The sequence below is a fragment of the Miscanthus floridulus genome, chromosome 9, assembly GCF_019320115.1.
Source record: "Miscanthus floridulus cultivar M001 chromosome 9, ASM1932011v1, whole genome shotgun sequence".
NCBI classification, from domain to species: domain Eukaryota; kingdom Viridiplantae; phylum Streptophyta; class Magnoliopsida; order Poales; family Poaceae; genus Miscanthus; species Miscanthus floridulus.
This window is the reverse complement of record NC_089588.1, coordinates 30,099,036-30,117,956: the sequence shown is the minus strand read 5'-3', so window position 1 is coordinate 30,117,956 and position 18,921 is coordinate 30,099,036. Positions and strand designations below refer to the sequence as shown.

Genomic DNA, 18,921 nt, shown 5'->3' with positions numbered 1-18,921 from the left:
GGTATATTTTAATTTTAATCCAGAAATAAGACATCACATAGACCATGCATGACACAATCAAACGTGAGCAACCCAGACATAATATACTCAAATAAGCTAACGAACAAACTAATAGCCAATGCTATCAACAAATCTATAGCACACGCACCAAATGCACCAAAAAACTAGGGCCAGAGGCAGCCGGTGTGTGATACCACTATTTCTATCAACAAATCTATAGCACACCCAACCAAATGCACCAAAGAACTAATGTTGAAGGCAGCAGGTGTGTGTTACCACCATTAATTCTCGCGAGGTACGCAGTGCAGTCCTACGAATGCTAGAGCGGTCATCGGGAAGTAGATGAAGCCCTTTTACGCACAAGGACACAAGGATCTGAACAGCTCGGCTCGACAAGGCAACGTGCACGTGTGGCCTTCCAACTCTCCCCCTCAACTTGTCTATAGTAGCCCACACTAGCATACTATTTAAGTTGAGTACATTCCTTGTTAGTTTCTTATGTGGGACTAACCTCTCTTGCACCTAGCAATAATTGTGGGCCTTTGAAATTTCTTTGATTAATTGCTAGGCTAAACATGGGCCAGGCCAATTAATCTAGCAAATCCCCACCAAATTTCAAGTCACACAATAAATGCTCTCGGTTCTTGACATTGTTTGATATACCAGTGTTCCAATGAAGATTGTTAAGTTGAACATCCTTCTAGAAAAGGAGTTACACTTGTCCACATTTGAACAATGGACTACATGCCTTCATTGGCAGTTTTGTGTCAATAGGCTTTATCCAATTCCTTTACTCGTACAAGGTTGCCTAAAGGCTAAAGCATCCCCTCTAGTTGGAGCATATAAGTCATACTCTATGCCTATTCATTAGTTTTTAGAGAGATCACCCATATCTCATAGATTCTGACCAGCAATCGAACTCACATAGATGTATTTCTTTGTAGAAGTCCTGTAGGTTGACATCTCTGCTTGAGTAAGCCACTCGGGTCAGATTAAGGTCTAAACCAACCTATGTAGCACCCGGTTTTAAGGACAAAACCAGATACACACCATATGTGAGCCTAGGAGGTTAAATCTCACATATAGCTACAAATAAAGGTAATATAAATAGACAATGCTTAATATATAACATACTTAGTATAAATGATATAACCTTAGACAGCAAACAATGGAAAGACAACTCCGATCTTCGGGTGAAAACTCTAATTCCATAGGAACAACTGACTGGTTGATCACAAGCCTAATTCCTCAAAACTTTAGCAATCTGGTACCCATCCGGGATTTTTCCAAAGATTTAAAAAATAAAGCAAGCGTAAGTACATGTCGTACTCAACAAATATATCATGGGGTTCATGAGGCTCAAAAGGCTGACACTGGTTTAACTGCGATTAGCTTTTAATGAGTCATCTTTTAATAATTGGGTGGCAACAAGTTTATTCACAAGCCCATATAAATACATGATCAGGTAAACATGGATAATGAATAGCATAAACAGTAATCATTAGTGAGTATCTTTATCATCAGTGTTCATCATCTATTCCGTAAGGGTTCTAAGGCCGCTCGTGACCGTGAGCACGGCTGATATATTAGTTTTACACTCTGCAGAGGTTGTACACTTTCACTGTGAGTCGTGATTTACCCTTTCGCCCGAGGTAGCTAATCTCTTGATCCACTTTCAAGGAAGGTCGACAGGGTTCACTATGAAGCCTTTCAAAGGTTCATCTAACAAGTTAGGGCCAATAGATTCACTTGACAAATAGATATAGGAACCCCCTTTCCGATTGCACAATGACACACAGCCTATACACAAGAGGACAGAGGTTGTCCTATATCCGATTCGGCAAGCCATTCTTATGCTAAAAAGGTAACCTCTAACAAGCTAGAAAAGGTCCTCATACTGAGCTAAAGCCAGAGCCATGTAGCTCTCACAGTTGTACTGTAAGTCCCGGATGTTCGCTTACAGATAAGTCCTTAGAGAGAGGAATCTAGAGCACCATAAAATAACCCAATGCTCTAGCCCCCTGATTCTATGTTGCTAAAAAGCATCTTTTAGTGTTTATTACATATACCATTAGTCAAGTTACAAGATCATGGTTTCAGTTGAGCACTAGCATCATACTATCCAATGAAATACTCCATAGGTGACCAGGAATCCAGGGTATTAAATAGCTAGAAAAATTACTACGGTTGTCAAGGTAGACACATGTAGTATGAATTAAATGATTAAAGGTGTATAGGACAAGGAAGATCCAATCCTATACTTGCCTTAAACTTAGATCTTTCTTCTAGTCCAAACCTTCAAAGATCTACTTCTTAATTCACCACGTATAGCTCACCGACTGGACATGATCATAGAGCACCACACAAGCATCCATGCAATCATACACGATGCAAACAATAGATCTAAATTAGAATAGTACACCAAATATAAAATCAAGATGAAAGGTTTGTAAAACGAATCTATGTCTCGCTACGAACACACAAATACGAAAAGCACTCTAATCGGAGCTATAACAAAAAAGTTATGAATTAAACAAGATTTCCTTTAATAAAATAATAGATTAAATCTAACCTCAAAATTCAAAAGTTGAAAATATATTTAACAGTAGGATGAATATGTAGATTACTCAATTACGAATCTAACGCAACCTGAATGGATCAAAACCGAGTTAAAACGAAGATTTTATGGCCTAAATAAGACTAGTGGCAAAACTGTAAATAGATGAAAGCGTATTTTGAATCTAACCGAAGAAACTACGTTTTCAAAAGAAGAAAACGTATTTTGAATCTAACAGAGGGATTTTACTCTTTTTGAAAGAGAAAACGTATTATGAATCTACTAGAAAGAAACTACGCTTTCGGAATAGGAAAACGTATTCTAGAAGTGCACCATGGACTGTGGGTTATATTACGCAAAACTATAGGGGCTCTTTTGCAAATAAACCCGACGAAGGGGTACGGGCGATCTTGGACTGTTGGATTGAATCTGGATGGCCCAAATTAGAAAGGAGGGGGATAGAGACTCACCGGTCAGAGAAGGAAACCGACGTGACGGAGCTCCTTTACCGGCGGCGAGAAGCTCCCCAGAGCGCTTGGTTTGGGCCCTAGAGGCCACGGTTTGATGAGCCAATAGCACAGGTAATAAGAGGAGAAGACGACGAACTCACCTAGGGCCTTCTTGCGGTCAACGGCGGGTCTAATGCGTCGGGCAACGCGGCGGCGACGGCGACGGCGACGGTGAGAGGAGGAGAAAAATCTAATTTACTACACGAGGGATTTTCCAAACAGGGGCTCCCCTTGTGATAGTTTTGGTGTGCTTTCCTCAAGGGGTTGGTACATATTCATAGGAAGAAAAACTCCCCACATGTACATCAACTAGCAATATGGTAGTAATTGATGTTGCACCCTCCACATTTACTAATGGACCTAAATATTCATTAAAGCCCATTAGTAAATAAATATATGGGCCTTTGAGATTTATTAGGATTATTACACATGGGCTTTGAGAGTTGGTTGGAAAATGAGATATATTATTTATTTTTGGAATTAATTAATTTCACGAATAAAATAATTCTAGAAAAGTCCAGAATTAATATTTAAGCCATAAAAAATACTACGAGACCTTCGAAAATTTGGGAAAAATTCCCAGGGACACTTTAGAACATGATGAACCCAAATAAAGTATTTGGATCTTATGAAAAGATTGTTGGGAACTTGGAACATAAAGATTAAGGTGAAGGAGGTAGAAAATAAATTCCAGAAAGAAGCTAGAAAATTCCTAGAGATAGATATTTGTCTCCTAAACGTATTTAAAAAAAACACACATTTTGCACATAGAAACACAAGGTACGACCGGCATGAATGCAACAAACACGTTTCTACCTTAAGTTAAATTTTAATCTAATGAAAATTTATTATTTTCCCATGTTTTCATGAGCATAAAAATACAAAATTAAATCATTTTAGCTCTATTTCAAGAGAAGCAAATTTTAGGGTGTTACAACCTGCCATATAGTACGGAAGAGAAGTGCATCACTAAAAAGATAAGCCTTGTAAAGGCCTCTTTCCCAGTCAACCAATAGCTTGTTTCACCATGCATCCTACTTCATGGGATCTCCGTTCACGTAGGATAGGTTACCACTATGCTATGACTTCATATGCTTCTCAAGGCCATCTCACTAGATGCATTGTCTTTCACTTTACATGATACATCTTAGTAAATTGGTCTCCTGAATTCTTAGTTGTCTCAAAATAATCCAGTGTTATCACTCCCAAGTTTTTTAGTTTTCTGACAGACATCAATCACCTCTTAACTTGCCTAGAAGACTTCATGTTGTCCTTAATACTGTTCACCTTGATGATCATAATCTGATTATCACAGTTTATCATAATAGCCGGTATTGGTTTTTGACCACCAGCAAATCCATAAGGAGTTCACGACGCCGCTTGACCCCGACAGTGGCGGTATCTAATGTTGTGAATTCTGCTTTCATTGTTGACCTTGTTACGATGGTCTGCTTATAAAACTTTTAGGAAATAGCACCACCTCCAAATGTCAACATATATCGACTCATGGCTTTTCTTGCATCAGCATCAGAGATCCAATTTGAATCATTGTAGCCCTCTAGTACCTCTGGGTACTCAACATAGTAAATCGCATAACTCATGCACTACTACACAAAAGGGAATCACTACCGGTTCAAACCCCCATCACTGCCGGAATTTGAACCGGAAACACCAAATTGGCAGTGATGAGGTTCCTAAGAAACCCAAAAACGGGATGAAAAAAGGGCTGACAAATAGAAAAAAAATTTAACACTAGGAGAGACCCCACTGGGCAGGTACACGCGCGCTTTGCGGGCGGCAGTGCTCGAACCCACAACCTCCAGCTTCGCGTGTTCGACCCCTAACCACTCTACCCATAAGACACTTGTATCCATTTGGGATATTTGTTATTCCCATTTTATGTTCATCTAATTTTGAAATGAGTATTTGGGGCCCTAAACGAATGCAAATGAAAAGGTTGTCAAGTACAAGGTTTTATGACTTTTTATATCTACAGCTTTAGTTTTGGTCATTTCTTCGTTCGAGGTCGCTTGAAAAAAATAAATTTCAAATGTGAGAAAATTCAACCATAATTTTCCTTGTATAGATGATTTCAAATGAAAAAGTTGTCAACTACAAAGTTTCATAGCTTTTCGAGATCTACAACTTTTGTTTTGATTGCTTCATCCGATGTTGTTTGGAAAAATCAAATTTTAAATATGAGAATTCAAACTTAATTTTCGTTGGATAGATGATTTTAAATGAAAAGGTTGTCATCTAGAAAGTTGCACAACATTTCGAGACCTACAACTTTTGTTTTAGTTGCTTCTCCATCCAAGATCCTTAACTGCCACTACACACTCACTTATGACTATAGAGCATATGAATTCCTTTGGTATTAACTTCTATAAAATCTTGTGTATCAAGTATTTTGGCATCAAAACGACTTCAAATTAAAAAGTTGTGAACCAAAACATTGCATAACTTTTTGAGATCTACAACTTTTGTTTTGGTTGTTTCTCTATGTGAGATACTTTCCTACCACTACACACTCACTTATGACTATAGAGCATATGGACTCATTTGGTATTAACTCTATAAAATCTTATTATGCATATTTGGACATCCAAACGATCTTAAAACAAAAAGTTTGGACTAATACTAAAACTTTGGTATAAAGTTTATCTTCATCGGACATCGTATGGGAAAGTTATAAAGTGTTTCGTGTAGCCTATCACTGTCGGTTCAAGTATCATTGACATAACACCACCGTAACATATTGTGCGCACCAGAGAAATAAATAAATTTGCAAACAAATTAACCTTAAGAACAAACCCACGGTGAATTTTCTATTCACCGCCGGCTCGACAAACGATGCTGTGTTCCGAACCTTTGCGAGATTTCCACTGCCAGATCATAAAGCGAACCGACGATGGTATATAGTTAGACGGCCGGCTTTTACGGGCGGTGCATCCTTCCATCTTCAAACCAGCGGCGAAACTTCTTATCTCCGCTGGTTTGGATGTGCTTCGCACATTGCATGACTAGTCAACGGTGCTAAATGTTTACACCATTGGTTCGGTGTACGATACGATGGTGAAGACTAGCACTATGTTTATCGTCGGACCATACGCCGGGCCAGTGGTGAAAACATTTATTACCGCCGGTGAGTGACCCAGAAGGGACTCCTCAGGCTAACAACCGCGATGATATGTATCATCGCCGGTTGTCACATAACCGGTGGTGATTAAACTTTCTGTAGTAGTGGAAGAATTAAGTCATTTGACTCGCTCGTCATCAAGTCCTTAGAAGGCTACCGTGGGTGATATAGGCCCAAGGTACCTCACCGTCCAAATATCAGCCCATTGTTCTCTAGTTGTGCTTGTGTGGTTTAACTAGTGAATAGTGCTAATATTTACTAGTTGTGCTTGTGCTTTGTGCGTTTTCTTACTAGCATGTGTAGGAGCTCCCGGTGTGTTTAGTTGACTAGTTGCATAAGTTTGTATGACCTTGCTAACTAGAATTGTTTAGGTGAGCTTCCACTAGCTCGGCACCTAATAAAAGTTCAATTAGGATCCTTTGTAAGGTCCTTGTGTGAGAGACATAGGGGTGTAGTCTTGGCTAGACTGAATAGTTTTAATTCCACATTTGTTTCAATTATCTGACGTAAATAGTTTTAGAAAGGACTATTCATCCCATCTAGTCCGTCATCTCAACCCTACACATTCGAAGAGAACTCTAAATAGGTGTACAATTGTATCCACAGGAAAAACTAGAACAAACCTCCATACCAGTGCGCATGTAAGGGTTGTATTGCCTCAAAGTCCTCAACCTTTTGCAAGTGTGGCCAGATAGATCACCTATGAACGATACGGCGATGAGCCAACGTATTAGCTTATTCTAGCTATCCCTTGCCACACCTTAAGCCAAATCCACACGGTCATGCGGTCACTATAAGTTACTTGGCTTGTCACACTCATACTTGACATGTGGTTTGTATGGAAGTGTGTTCAAAGCTTACTATCACACAGTGGCAGAGCTACAGGGTATGCCGGGTATGCACTGGCATACCCTGCAATTCCTGCGTGAAAGCAAGGATATATATGTATTTGCTGCATACATGAGTCCCTGACAGCCGAGCCCGAGCGTGCTAGCGGCCGCGAGCGAGAGGCAGGTCATGACTCCGCGTCTCCGCGAGATCGCGAGCGAGCGTCAAGCCCAAGCGCCTAGGCGTCCCAGTGATAGAGACGGATCCCGGGACAAGGCCAATACGGAATTACAGATCGAGGCGGTTCGACTTTGTGTCTTTGCCCTGCCCTACGCCAGTACGTTGACGCTAATACCGTAATACGGTCATATGGATCTTCACACGTCGACTGTCGCCCATAGCCAGTGCCTTGTGCCGTCATTGTCGTCCTCGTGACCTCTGACCTCATGTTCTGTTTGGCCTACGCGCTGCCCTACGGACTACGGTGGCACCGGCCACCGGCGGCATCTAAGCGAATTTGTGATCACAATTGTTCTGGTGAGATTCAATCTTTGTTCTTTGGCTTTTTAAAAAAATCATGTGTACTTTAATTGCTAATTGCTTAGCCCTAAAATTATAGAATCATCTATCACGCGGCGAGGTGGAGGATTTTTCTCAACATCAGAGTCGATCTTGATTGATCTTTTGTTCAGTACTCATATCATGTGAGTGATCCATAATCGCATGTGAGAGTTCAATCGTGCAAGCGCAATTTATTTAATTATTTGGCATTGTGTTCTTTGTAATATTTATGCAGTTATGAAGAGAAATGGGGACATTGCATCTCTTTTTCAGAAGCATGCAGCAAAGAAGAAGGCTGCTGCAGCTACTGCTACTTCTAATCCTGATCCGATTGAACCTGGTGGAAGAGCAGATTCATGAGAGAGTAGTTGAGAAAATTGTAAATCCTATACCACTGCCACAACTGTCTTCACTGACACGAGTTTATGACACCAATCGCCTTCCACATGATCCAGGTGAAAGACACCCTATTCTAAAATATCATGTTAATGATCAAGATACAATTCGAAGAGCATATATTATTAAAGGTCCATTCAAACCTTTTGCACATGATTTTCCAAAAAGAAAGATTTTAGATAGGGATCGGGGATTCAACTATTGTTGGATGTATAATAATGATTGGCTTGAGTATAGTATTAAGAAGGATGATGTGTTTTGCTTCATATGCTATTTGTTCAAGAAGGGTACTGGGTCAGACACATTTATTGTTGATGGCTGGAAGAATTGGAATATAGGAGAGAAAGCACTTCGCAAACATATGGGTTCTAAGGCACATATTGCAGCTCAAGAGAGATGCATTGGCTTTACAAATCCCAAGGTAGCAATTGATTATAATATTAAGAAGTGGAGTGATGAGGATCTTCGTCTTTATAAGAAAAGGTTGACTTATTCACTTAGGTGTATCAAGTTTCTTTTGCATCAAGGGTTGGCGTTTTGTGGACATCATGAAAGTGAAGAATCTAGCAACAGAGGGAACTTCATTGAACTTTTGAAGTATGTTTTGGACAATGCTCTAGGTAACTATACCTTAACTAGCCCAGACATACAAAAGCAAATTATTCACTGTTGTGCCCTAGAAACTAGAAAGAAAATAATTGAAGAACTTGGTGATGAGCCCTATGCAATTTTAGCTGATGAGTCTAGTGATATATCACATAAAGAACAACTAGCTCTTTGATTGAGTTATGTTGATAAATTGGGAAGGCCTTGTGAGCATTTTATTGGAGTTGTTCATGTAGATGATACTACCTCTTTATCACTTAAGGATGCAATTGAATCTTTACTTGTTAGTCATGGCTTGACTATGACTCAAATCCGTGGTCAAGGATATGATGGGGCTAGCAACATGAAAGGAGATATTAAAGGGTTGAAAACATTGATCATGCAAGAATCACCTTCTGCTTATTATATTCATTGTTTTGTTCATCAACTCTAATTGGTTCTTGTTGCCATTGCCAAGGAAAATACTGATTGCAAGACTTTTTTTGATCAAATATCTATCTTGTTGAATATTGTTGGAGTTTCTTGTAAGCGTCATGACATGCTTAGAAATTCTAGGCCTGAGAATGTCAAGAAAGCACTTAACTGTGGTGAAATTGAATCTGGAACTGGATTACATCAAGAGATGGGTTTGCCTAGGCCTGGAGATACTCGATGGGGATCTCATTACAAAACTGTATGCAGCATCATTACTATGTATGAAGCAATCCATGATGTACTGGTTGATCTTGGGGATGATCCTGCATATAAGGATGATTGGACCAAAATACATTTTGTGACCGGAGCGTTTGAGAACTTTGAGTTTGTTTTCTTTGCACACTTAATGTATATTATTCTTGGATATATAAATGAGTTATCTGAGTGTTTGCAAAGAAGGGACCAAGATATTCTTAATGCAATATCACTTGTTAATGTGGCAAAGAAAAGAATGCAAGAATTGAGGTCTGATGGTTGGGATAATTTTCTTGAGAATGTCACTTCATTTTGCGACAAACATGGTGTTGAAGTTCCTGCTATGGATGGTGATTATGTTCCTTATGGAAAATCAGCAAGGAAAGCTCGTGCCCAAAAGCAAACCAATGATGACCACTTTAGAAGAGAAGTATATATTGGTGTCATTGATCAAATAAGTCAAGAACTTGATAATCGGTTTGATGAGATTAATATGGAGTTGTTGTCTTGTATGTCGGCCTTCAGTCCTTTCAAGTCATTTGCTTCTTTTGATGCACAGAAGCTACGTCGACTAGCTGAGTTCTACCCAAAGGAGTTCTCAAATAATAATTTGATCAAACTTGAGTTGCAGCTAGATAATTATATTGATGACATGAGACATGATGATAGTTTCAAAGGTCTAGACAATATTGTTGATCTCTCAGTTAAGCTTGTTGAAACAAAGAGGCACAAAGTGTACGATATGGTTTATGAGCTCCTCAAATTGGTATTGCTTCTACCTGTGGCAACGACAAGTGTTGAAAGGGTATTTTCTGCAATGGTTTTTGTGAAAACAAAGTTAAGAAACAAGATGTGAGATAGTCTTCTGGATGACTGTCTAGTCACTTTCATTGAGCGGGATATTTTTTTTTGAAGTTGATGAAGATGATATAATCAATACATTTATGTCTTTTCGAAAGCTTCGAATAAAATAGTCACAAAAATAGCATTGTAAGTCTCTGGTTCTCTTTTATGCCTTATTTCAATTATTGATATGGCTTTTGAACTATTTATACTATACTTAGCGGATAGTTTGAACTTAATCCATTAATTTAAGCCTTATTGTGTTATTTAGTGCATGTATACCGAATCATGTTGTCAATTTTACAATTAGGCATTGTTTAGTTGGGGGAAAAGTTGGAATTTGGGTACTGTATCACTTTCGTTTTTATTTGGCAAATAGTGTTCAATCATGGACTAATTAGGCTCAAAACGTTCGTCTCGCGATTTCCAGCCAAACTGTGCAATTAGTTTTTTTTTCGTCTACATTTAATGCTCCATGCACGTATCGCAAGATTCGATGTGACGGGTACTGTAGCACTTTTTTGGAACTATTTTTGGAACTGAACACGGGCTTATTACCGAATTGTTGAAATGGATTTACCGAATTGTATATGAAATTTTTTTTGACGGTATACCCTGAGACAAAATCCTAGATTCACCACTGCTATCATATATATATATATATATATATATATATATATATATATATATATATATATATATATATATATATATATATATATATATATATATATATATATATATATATATATATATATATATATATATATGGTCCTTATTAAAAGGTCTACCAAGCTGCCTTATTCAAGGTCTTTGCCGTCTTGCCTCTGCCATAGAATACTGCCCGGTACACGGCGATGGCCAGAGGTTAGTCAAGCTATCGGCCGCGTCCAGGCGTGTTCCGATAAATTCTTATTAGGCCTGGTTTAGTTACTCCAAAATCTAAACTTTGGCACTATGTAAAAAGAAGATTCTCTGTCACATAAACTTGCGATACATGCATAGAGTATTAAATGTTGATGAAATCAAAAACTAATTGCACAGTTTGGTTGTACTTTGCGAGACGAACGTTTTGAGCTTAATTAGTCAATGATTGGACAATTATTACCAAATACAAACGAAATACTACATTATACTACAGTGATTTCGACGTCGTTAACTTCGGGCAACTAAACGCGGCCTAGCTTCTGCGAACATTCAGTCAACACTCATAACTCGACAGCCGAGACCCGTCTGGGTCGGTCGCTGCAGCTCCGGACAGTCAATGGTGCCGGCCAGGTAAAAAAAAAATCAGGTGGCACGTCAGCACCTGTACCTCTCTGCGTGCCTTTGGGGGCGGCACAAGCAACCAATGGTCGAGCGACACGGATGCCTTCTGCGGCGTTATATATTAGCACGTCCTCCTACGTGGACGGCATTGCCCCCTCCGCGTACCGGTAATACAAGTCGAGACCTGAGTTGAGTGCGCTTCCTTGCTCGTCTTCGACGTGTTTCGGTGCTTCTTGGCCTTGGCGCTGCCAAAATAGTAAGGTACGTGTGTTCTCTATTAATCCTCCTTTATTATTTCGGTTATAAGAGCTGCATGCTAGATGGTAGTTTTTTAGGGGCATCCACTGTTTCTTAGAAATTCGATGCTCTACCCAGAGCTTCAACAACAACACGTAATCGATCATGCCGGACCAAACCGACCAAACATTAGAAATCACCACTAACAAACATCATCAGGAGTTTTGCGGAGTTCCTGCCTAACTCCAATGGTGTTATTATTAGCTGGGAAGCAAGTGCCGCTACATAAAAAACGATTTTTAGCAACGGTTCGATTTTTTTGTAGGGGCGGCTGGTGATGGAGCCGCCCCTACAGTGACGTGCTCGGGTGCCCAGACACCAGCCGCCCCTACAAATGGAACAGCAGGGGCGGCTGGTGTTACGAGCCGCCCCTACAAATGGGGTCTGATTTGTAGGGGCGGCTCAATCATCAGCCGCCCCTGAAAATGCTATTTGTAGGGGCGGCTGGTGATTGAGCCGCTTCTACAAATGGCCCTGTATTTATAGCTCCGATTTGTAGGGGCGGCTCAATCACCAGCCGCCTCTACAAATGCCTCCCATATAAAACAGATGCATCACCTTCTTCCTCCTCGGGTCACTCACTCCAACCTGTGAAAGAAAGGTGGGGAGGCCTTGGGCACCTCCCAAAAATTGCTCTACTAAGGGGTGAAGGTTTTGGTCTCAAATCCTTTGGTGGAGAGGTTGTAGAAGGTAAGAAAATGTTATTCCATACTTTTTTTAAAGTTTTAATGGTTGGTTAGTGAGTAATTAGAGTTTTGTTTCTCTCTCTCTTCTATGGTGCTTGAGCTATTTATGAAGCAAATTAGACCCAATTTTTAAATGTACTAGGGTAAATTAGGGAGTGAAACAAGATCATACCCTTATTTGGTCCATGTTTCTTGATTTTAGTGAACAACTAGTTAGTTTTATGGATGTTTCATGTGCATGTGGATCTAGATCTAGATCTAGGGTTTGGTTTTTTTATTAATTTCGTTTTTGTAAATTTATGTTTGATGAAATTGGACTAGGGTTTGTATGAAAGATATTGGGTAAAGTATAATTGTTGCTAATTGTTGTCTTTGAAATTATTTATTGTAATCAATAAATATGTATTTTAATTATTTATGGATAAATGGGCCGTTAATTAATTTTCTTTTACCATGGTGTGTTTGTATGCTTCATGTAATTATATTAGATTTATATTCATATATATCTGAAGTATATACAATTATTCTCAAGTAATTATTAATTTGTTTCATTTTTATATATATCTGAATAAGTAGTCCTTTAATGTTTGTTTTTGTTGTTGTTGTAAAAGATGGAGTACAGGAACTCGTGGATGTATGGTTCGTTAAGGTTCAAGGCCGGTTTCCGTGAAGAGGTGGATAAATTTATTGAAGCCGCAAAGAAGCATGCAACGACATTGAAAGAGAATAAGGATACAATTATTTGCCCATGTAAAGATTGCAAGAACCGTATGGCATAGACAGATGTGACTATCATCAGATCATATTTGATTATGCGAGAATTTGTTGAGGACTACACAGTGTGGATTCATCATGGTGAAACGGTTATTGTTAACAACGAGGATGAGGAGGAATATGACGACGAAACCATAGAATCCCTGTCCCAATATTCAGCAGAGCTTGATGCACGAATGGATTTCGAGTTTGGCAATGAACAAGGTGGTGATGCTGGTGGTTGGGATGGTAACGACGAAGGTGGTGTCAATAATAATGGTGGAGCACGTGTCGGGGATGAAGATGATTTGGGGGACATGATTCGAGCCCTTGGACCAGAGATTTTACTAAATAGCCCGAAAGGTCTAGAAAATTTGGAAAGGGTGACAAAAGCATCGAAGGAGACTGTGTATGGTGTTGAAAATGGTTGTCCGACACATTAGACATTGCTACGTTTTGTGCTTGAGCTGCTCATCCTTAAGGCTAAGTACGGCTGGTCAGACTGTAGTTTCAATGATCTATTGCATCTCCTGTCATGGGTGCTGCCACAACCAAACTCAGTTCCCACCAGCACATACCAAGCGAAGAAGGTCATAAGTCCATTGACAATGGGGGTTGAAAAAATCCATGCATGCCCCAACCACTGTATACTTTTTCGTGGCGAAACGTTCAAGTCACTGGATAAATGTCCCCGGTGTGGGGCCAGCCGGTACAAGAACAATGACCTTTACGGTGGGGACGAACCCTCCACGGGGAAAAAGAGGAATAAGAAGGGTACCAAAAAGGTGGTACAAGAATCTTAGCCCCCAGAGGATACTCCATTAGGCAACGATGCAAAGCAGAGAAGAATTCCTACCCTGGTAATGTGGTACCTGCCAGTGACCGACCGCTTGAGACGTATCTTCCTAAACCCTAAAGAAGCCACACTCATGACATGGTGGGATGATGAGCGCAAGGTGGATGATGATAAGATTGCACGCCCGATTGATTATAGTCAGTGGCAAAGGTTTGATGAGAAGCACAAAGAATTCAGCGATGACCCAAGGAATGTACGGTTTGGCTTGAGCACCGATGGAATGAATCCCTTCAATGAGAGGATGAGCGACCACAGCACATGGCCAGTGATCTTGACCATGTACAACATCCCAACATGGCTGTGTCAAAAGAGAAAGTACCTTCTCCTCACTTCTAATTTCTGGCCCTAAACAACCAGGCATTGATATAGACATGTTCCTCGAGCCCTTGATGCAAGAAATGGAGAGGCTATGGAGGCATGGGGAGCAGATGTACGATGCGTTCCGAAAGGAGGACTTCATATGTAGAGCAATAATATTTGTTACTACCAATGATTACCCCGCGCTATTTGCTTTGTCTGGACAGATCAAAGGAAAGACAGGATGCTTGGTTTGCTTGGATGGTACTACATGGGTGTACCTAGATGCATCCAAGAAGATAGTTTACCTAAGGAACAGACGCTTCTTAAAGACAAGTCACAAGTACTGCAGCAAATTATTCTTTAGATTTTATGACAACGCCCTGGAGATTGAACCCCCTCTGGAGAGACGTCATAACGGAGAACACGTGTACAGAATGGTAAAAAACATACGCGTCGTCTATGGAAAGAAGAATCCAGATGGGACAAACAGAGATAGAAGCACACCTCCTGTCGAAAGCGTACCTTTCAAGAAACAATCGATCTTTTTTCAGTATCTGCCTTATTGGCCAGACTTGGAGGTCCCCCATGCCATTGATGCTGTGCACATGCAGAAGAATGTCTTTGAGAGTCTCATTGCTATCTTGATGGACACAGGCAAGTCAAAGGATGGTCTGAAAGCACGGAAAGACATGGTGCAGCTAAATGTGATGCCACAGCTTCACCCGGTACCTGAGGCTAATGGAAAATACACTCTGCCCGCGGCGTGCTTCAACCTAACACCAGACGAGAAGAGAGCTATATGCACTTTCCTGAGAGGGATCAAAGTCCTGACTAGGTTTTCAGCAAATGTGAAGAAGCTAGTGTCGATGAAGGACTTGTCAATAACACACTGCAAGGCTCACGATTGCCATGTGATGCTGACAGTATTTCTACCTATTGCAATCAGGGCTATAAAGCCAGAGTTCTTGAAAATGGCCATCACCCGCATGTGCTACTTCTTTTCGAAGATCTCACAGAAGACGATTGGCAAGGAAGAGCTGAGTGACCTACATGAATTTGTGGTGGAGACACAAAACCAACTGGAGATGTGTTTACCTCCTGCTTTTTTTGATATAATGTCACATCTCATGATTCACATGGTTCATCAAATACAGGCGCTTGGCCCTTGCTACTTGCATGAAATGTGGTCCTACGAGCGGTTCATGTCGGTTCTAAGTCGATACATGCATAATCGAGCATACCCAGAGGGCTCCATGATAAAGGGTTACAGTACTGAAGAAGTCGTCGAGTGCTGTCAAGAGTACCTAAAAGTATAGAAAGGGATTGGTAAACCCGATTCTCGTCACAAGGGTAGGCTGGCTGGGAAGGGCACCAGTGGTAGAAAAGTGTTCATCGACCATGATTACAAAGAAGTGAGTCGAGCACATTACAGTGTCTTGCAGAGTACACAACTGATGCAACCGTACATTGATGAGCACTTGGCTATCATTATGGCGGAGAGAAATGGTTGTTCAGATGATTGGGTCATAAAACAGCACAAGCAACGACTAACTACATGGTTGAAGGACCAAAACATACCGCTTGGAGAAACCATAGACTCTATTACCATTAGTAGGTTGGTGGAGGGGCCATCGAGACAAGTGACATCTTGGAATGCTTATGACATCAATGGGTATACGTACTATACCCACGCAAAGGATAGTAAATATGTGAACCAAAATAGCGGCGTTTGAATAGAGGCTCTTGATGGATTAGGGCGAAAGATCCAATACTTTGGCATCATTGAAGAGATATGGGAACTTGACTATGGAAGGGATATAACGGTGGCCCTGTTTTGATGCCGCTGGATCAAACAGTACCAACTGAATGAGATCGGATTAAGAGTCATGGACCTCGAGAATCTAGGCTACCAAGATGACCCTTGGGTGCTCGCTTCACGTGTCGCACAAGTTTTCTATATGTCTGACCCACAAAGTAACCTCCCCCCGAAGAAGAAGACAAAGCACGTGGTTGCCTCCGGAAAACAGCACATTATTGGAGTTGATGGCATGGACGATGTTGAAGCTTACAATAACTATGATGAGATGCCGCTATTCACAGACTTTCCTAAGAAGATCAGTGTTGTGGAAAAGAACCTCCCCAAAGACATATTGCCATGGGAACGAAAATGTGTCAAGGGAAAAGTCGTTACAGTGGGCTAGCTAGTTGTTTAACGTGGAGTGTTTATGTAAATGTGTGTTTGTATGACTTCATTTATGGATGCGTGTGAGACTATATATTTATGTACGTGTGTAAGACTATATATTTTTGTATGTGTGTAAGACTATATTTATGCATGTGTGTGAGACTACCCTTTGCAACATCCAGATGACTCTATTTGAACATCCACTCTATTACTACTAAAACTTTATGAAATCACTTAACACTTTATGAAATGAAGAAATGACCAAAATAATAGTAGGAGATCTTGATGAGTTATACAACTCTTATATTCATCACCTTTACAGCTGAAATCATTTAGTGTTTGAAAATCAGCTGAAATCATTTAGTTCGAATGAGATTTTCAACCACTAAATGATTTCAGCTGAAAAAGTGATGAATACCAAAGTTGTATAACTCATCAAGATCTATAACTTTTATTTTGATCATTTCTTTATCTGACAAAGTGATAGTAAACATTGTTCACAAATCAACATGTTTCTCGTATAGTTCATGAAACTATGAGTCATATGTGAATTTATGAACAATGTTTCCTAATACTTTGTCACATGAAGAAGTGACTAAAATAAAAGTTGTAGGCAGTGATGAGTTCAACAACTTTTATGTTCACAACTTTTATTGTTGAAATCATTTAAGGTTTCAAAATCTTGTTTGAAGTTGCCATTTAGTGAAATTCAAAATTTCAACTATTCAAATTTGGTCAAATGAAAATATGATCAAAATAAAAGTTGTATATATTGATGAGTTCTACAACTTTGGTATTTATAAGTTTTTCATCTGAAATCATTTACTCTTTCAAAATATTGTTTCAAGTTGAAATTGTTTGAATTTCAAAATTTGAGTCATTCAAACAAAGTCACATGACAAGATGACCAAAATGAAAGTTGCACATGTCGATGAGTTATACAACTTTTATGTTTACAACATTTTCATTTTATTTCATTTAATGTCATAAAATTGTAGTCGAAGTTTTAAAATTCAAATTTTTAATTTTTGTTTTTTTTGTTCATATACACAATATATATTTCTTCATATATAGAATAATACAAAATATTATATTTGTGCTTATACACAATTTTTTTATATTACTTTATGTTTTTATGATATAAAAAATATAGAATTTATAATTTAAAAATAGAAAATATTTGTAGGGGCGGTTTGATCAGGAAGCGCCCCTACTAATGCATTTGTAGGGGCGGCTGGATCAGGAACCGCCCCTACAAATGCATTTGTAGGGGCGGTTGGATCAGGAACCGCCCCTAGAAACAGTCGAGTATAAATAGGAGGGCGCATGGGAGAAAACCAGTTGGGCGCTGTCTTCTTCCTCCGACGCCGTCAGGCTACCCAGTTTTTGCCCCGCGCCCCGCCGCCGCCGCCTCCCGACGCCCGGTCCTCTCCCGACGCTTGGGCCCCCTCTCCGCACCCCCGGCCTCTCCCGACGCTCGTGCTCTCCCTCGCACGGTCCTCTCCCTCGCGTGCAGCGTCGCCTGCTCGCCCTCTCACCTCGCACGGTAAGCCATGGTGGCTAGGGTTTGAGCGGCACCCCTCTCCTACTCGTGCGCCTCCCATCTCCGCTCGCTCTGTCTCCAGATCTCTAATTCGTCTTCCTCGCAGAGCACTGCAGTGGGGGCTAGGGTTTGAACGCCACTGGTCGCTGCTCCCTACGTCTCCAAGCCATCAGTTGCGACCCTCGCCGTGCCGCCACCGCCGCCGCTCTCATCCCGGCCAGTTGGCCCGCGTGTGTGGTATGTAAGTCACAGGCTGGACGCGTCCTCATCTATTTTTGTTGTTAGATAGATCTGCTATATATATATATGCATGGATGAATGGTGGTGGTTCCTGCACACGGTGTGCCTGATTGTGTAAATTGGTTAAATCAGTGTAAATACATGCAATGGCCTTGCTAGTTTTGGACATAGTTTTGACTGTTAGGTTCAGAGAAATTTCTAGGAACTTGTCCTGGCAGCCTATGTGAGGTGTACAACCAAATTTGTAGGTTTTGGTGGCTATGTGATATGCTTATCTCAATCGCTTTATTCACTGGCTTGCGTAAATTAGCAATATCACGCCATAGTAGTGATACTTTTGGGAAGAGCTTTTTTTTGGGGTAAGGTTTATTATAGAGAAAACTCAAGTAGCATGCGAGGGCGACCCATGTGCCCATAGATTTTAATATCGAGCAGTTAAAAACCCAACAGATTTTTTGAACACAGAAAAATATAGAATTCCTAATTATATATGCCCAATTAAACCTAATATTCTTGTTGCTTCATAGTGATAGTGATGTGGTGATCTGAAATGGCCTGTGATTTGCTGGGACCTCCAAGGGGAGCCACATGTGCCGCCCTTGTGTGCTGGGTTAGCTGTTCATCGTATCACTTTAGTTTTTCATCAATTCATCGCTAATAAGTGCGTGGGGGCTTTACATCTAC

General features: G+C 40.3%; 1 protein-coding gene across 1 annotated transcript; it reads left to right on the top strand.

Moving 5' to 3' along the window:
* Positions 1-9,134: 9,134 nt before the first annotated feature.
* Positions 9,135-10,121, top strand: LOC136479569 (uncharacterized). Its single transcript, XM_066477394.1, has one exon. The coding sequence runs from the start codon at positions 9,135-9,137 to the stop codon at positions 10,119-10,121; it is 987 nt and encodes a 328-aa protein (XP_066333491.1).
* The last annotated feature ends 8,800 nt before the right edge of the window (positions 10,122-18,921 follow it).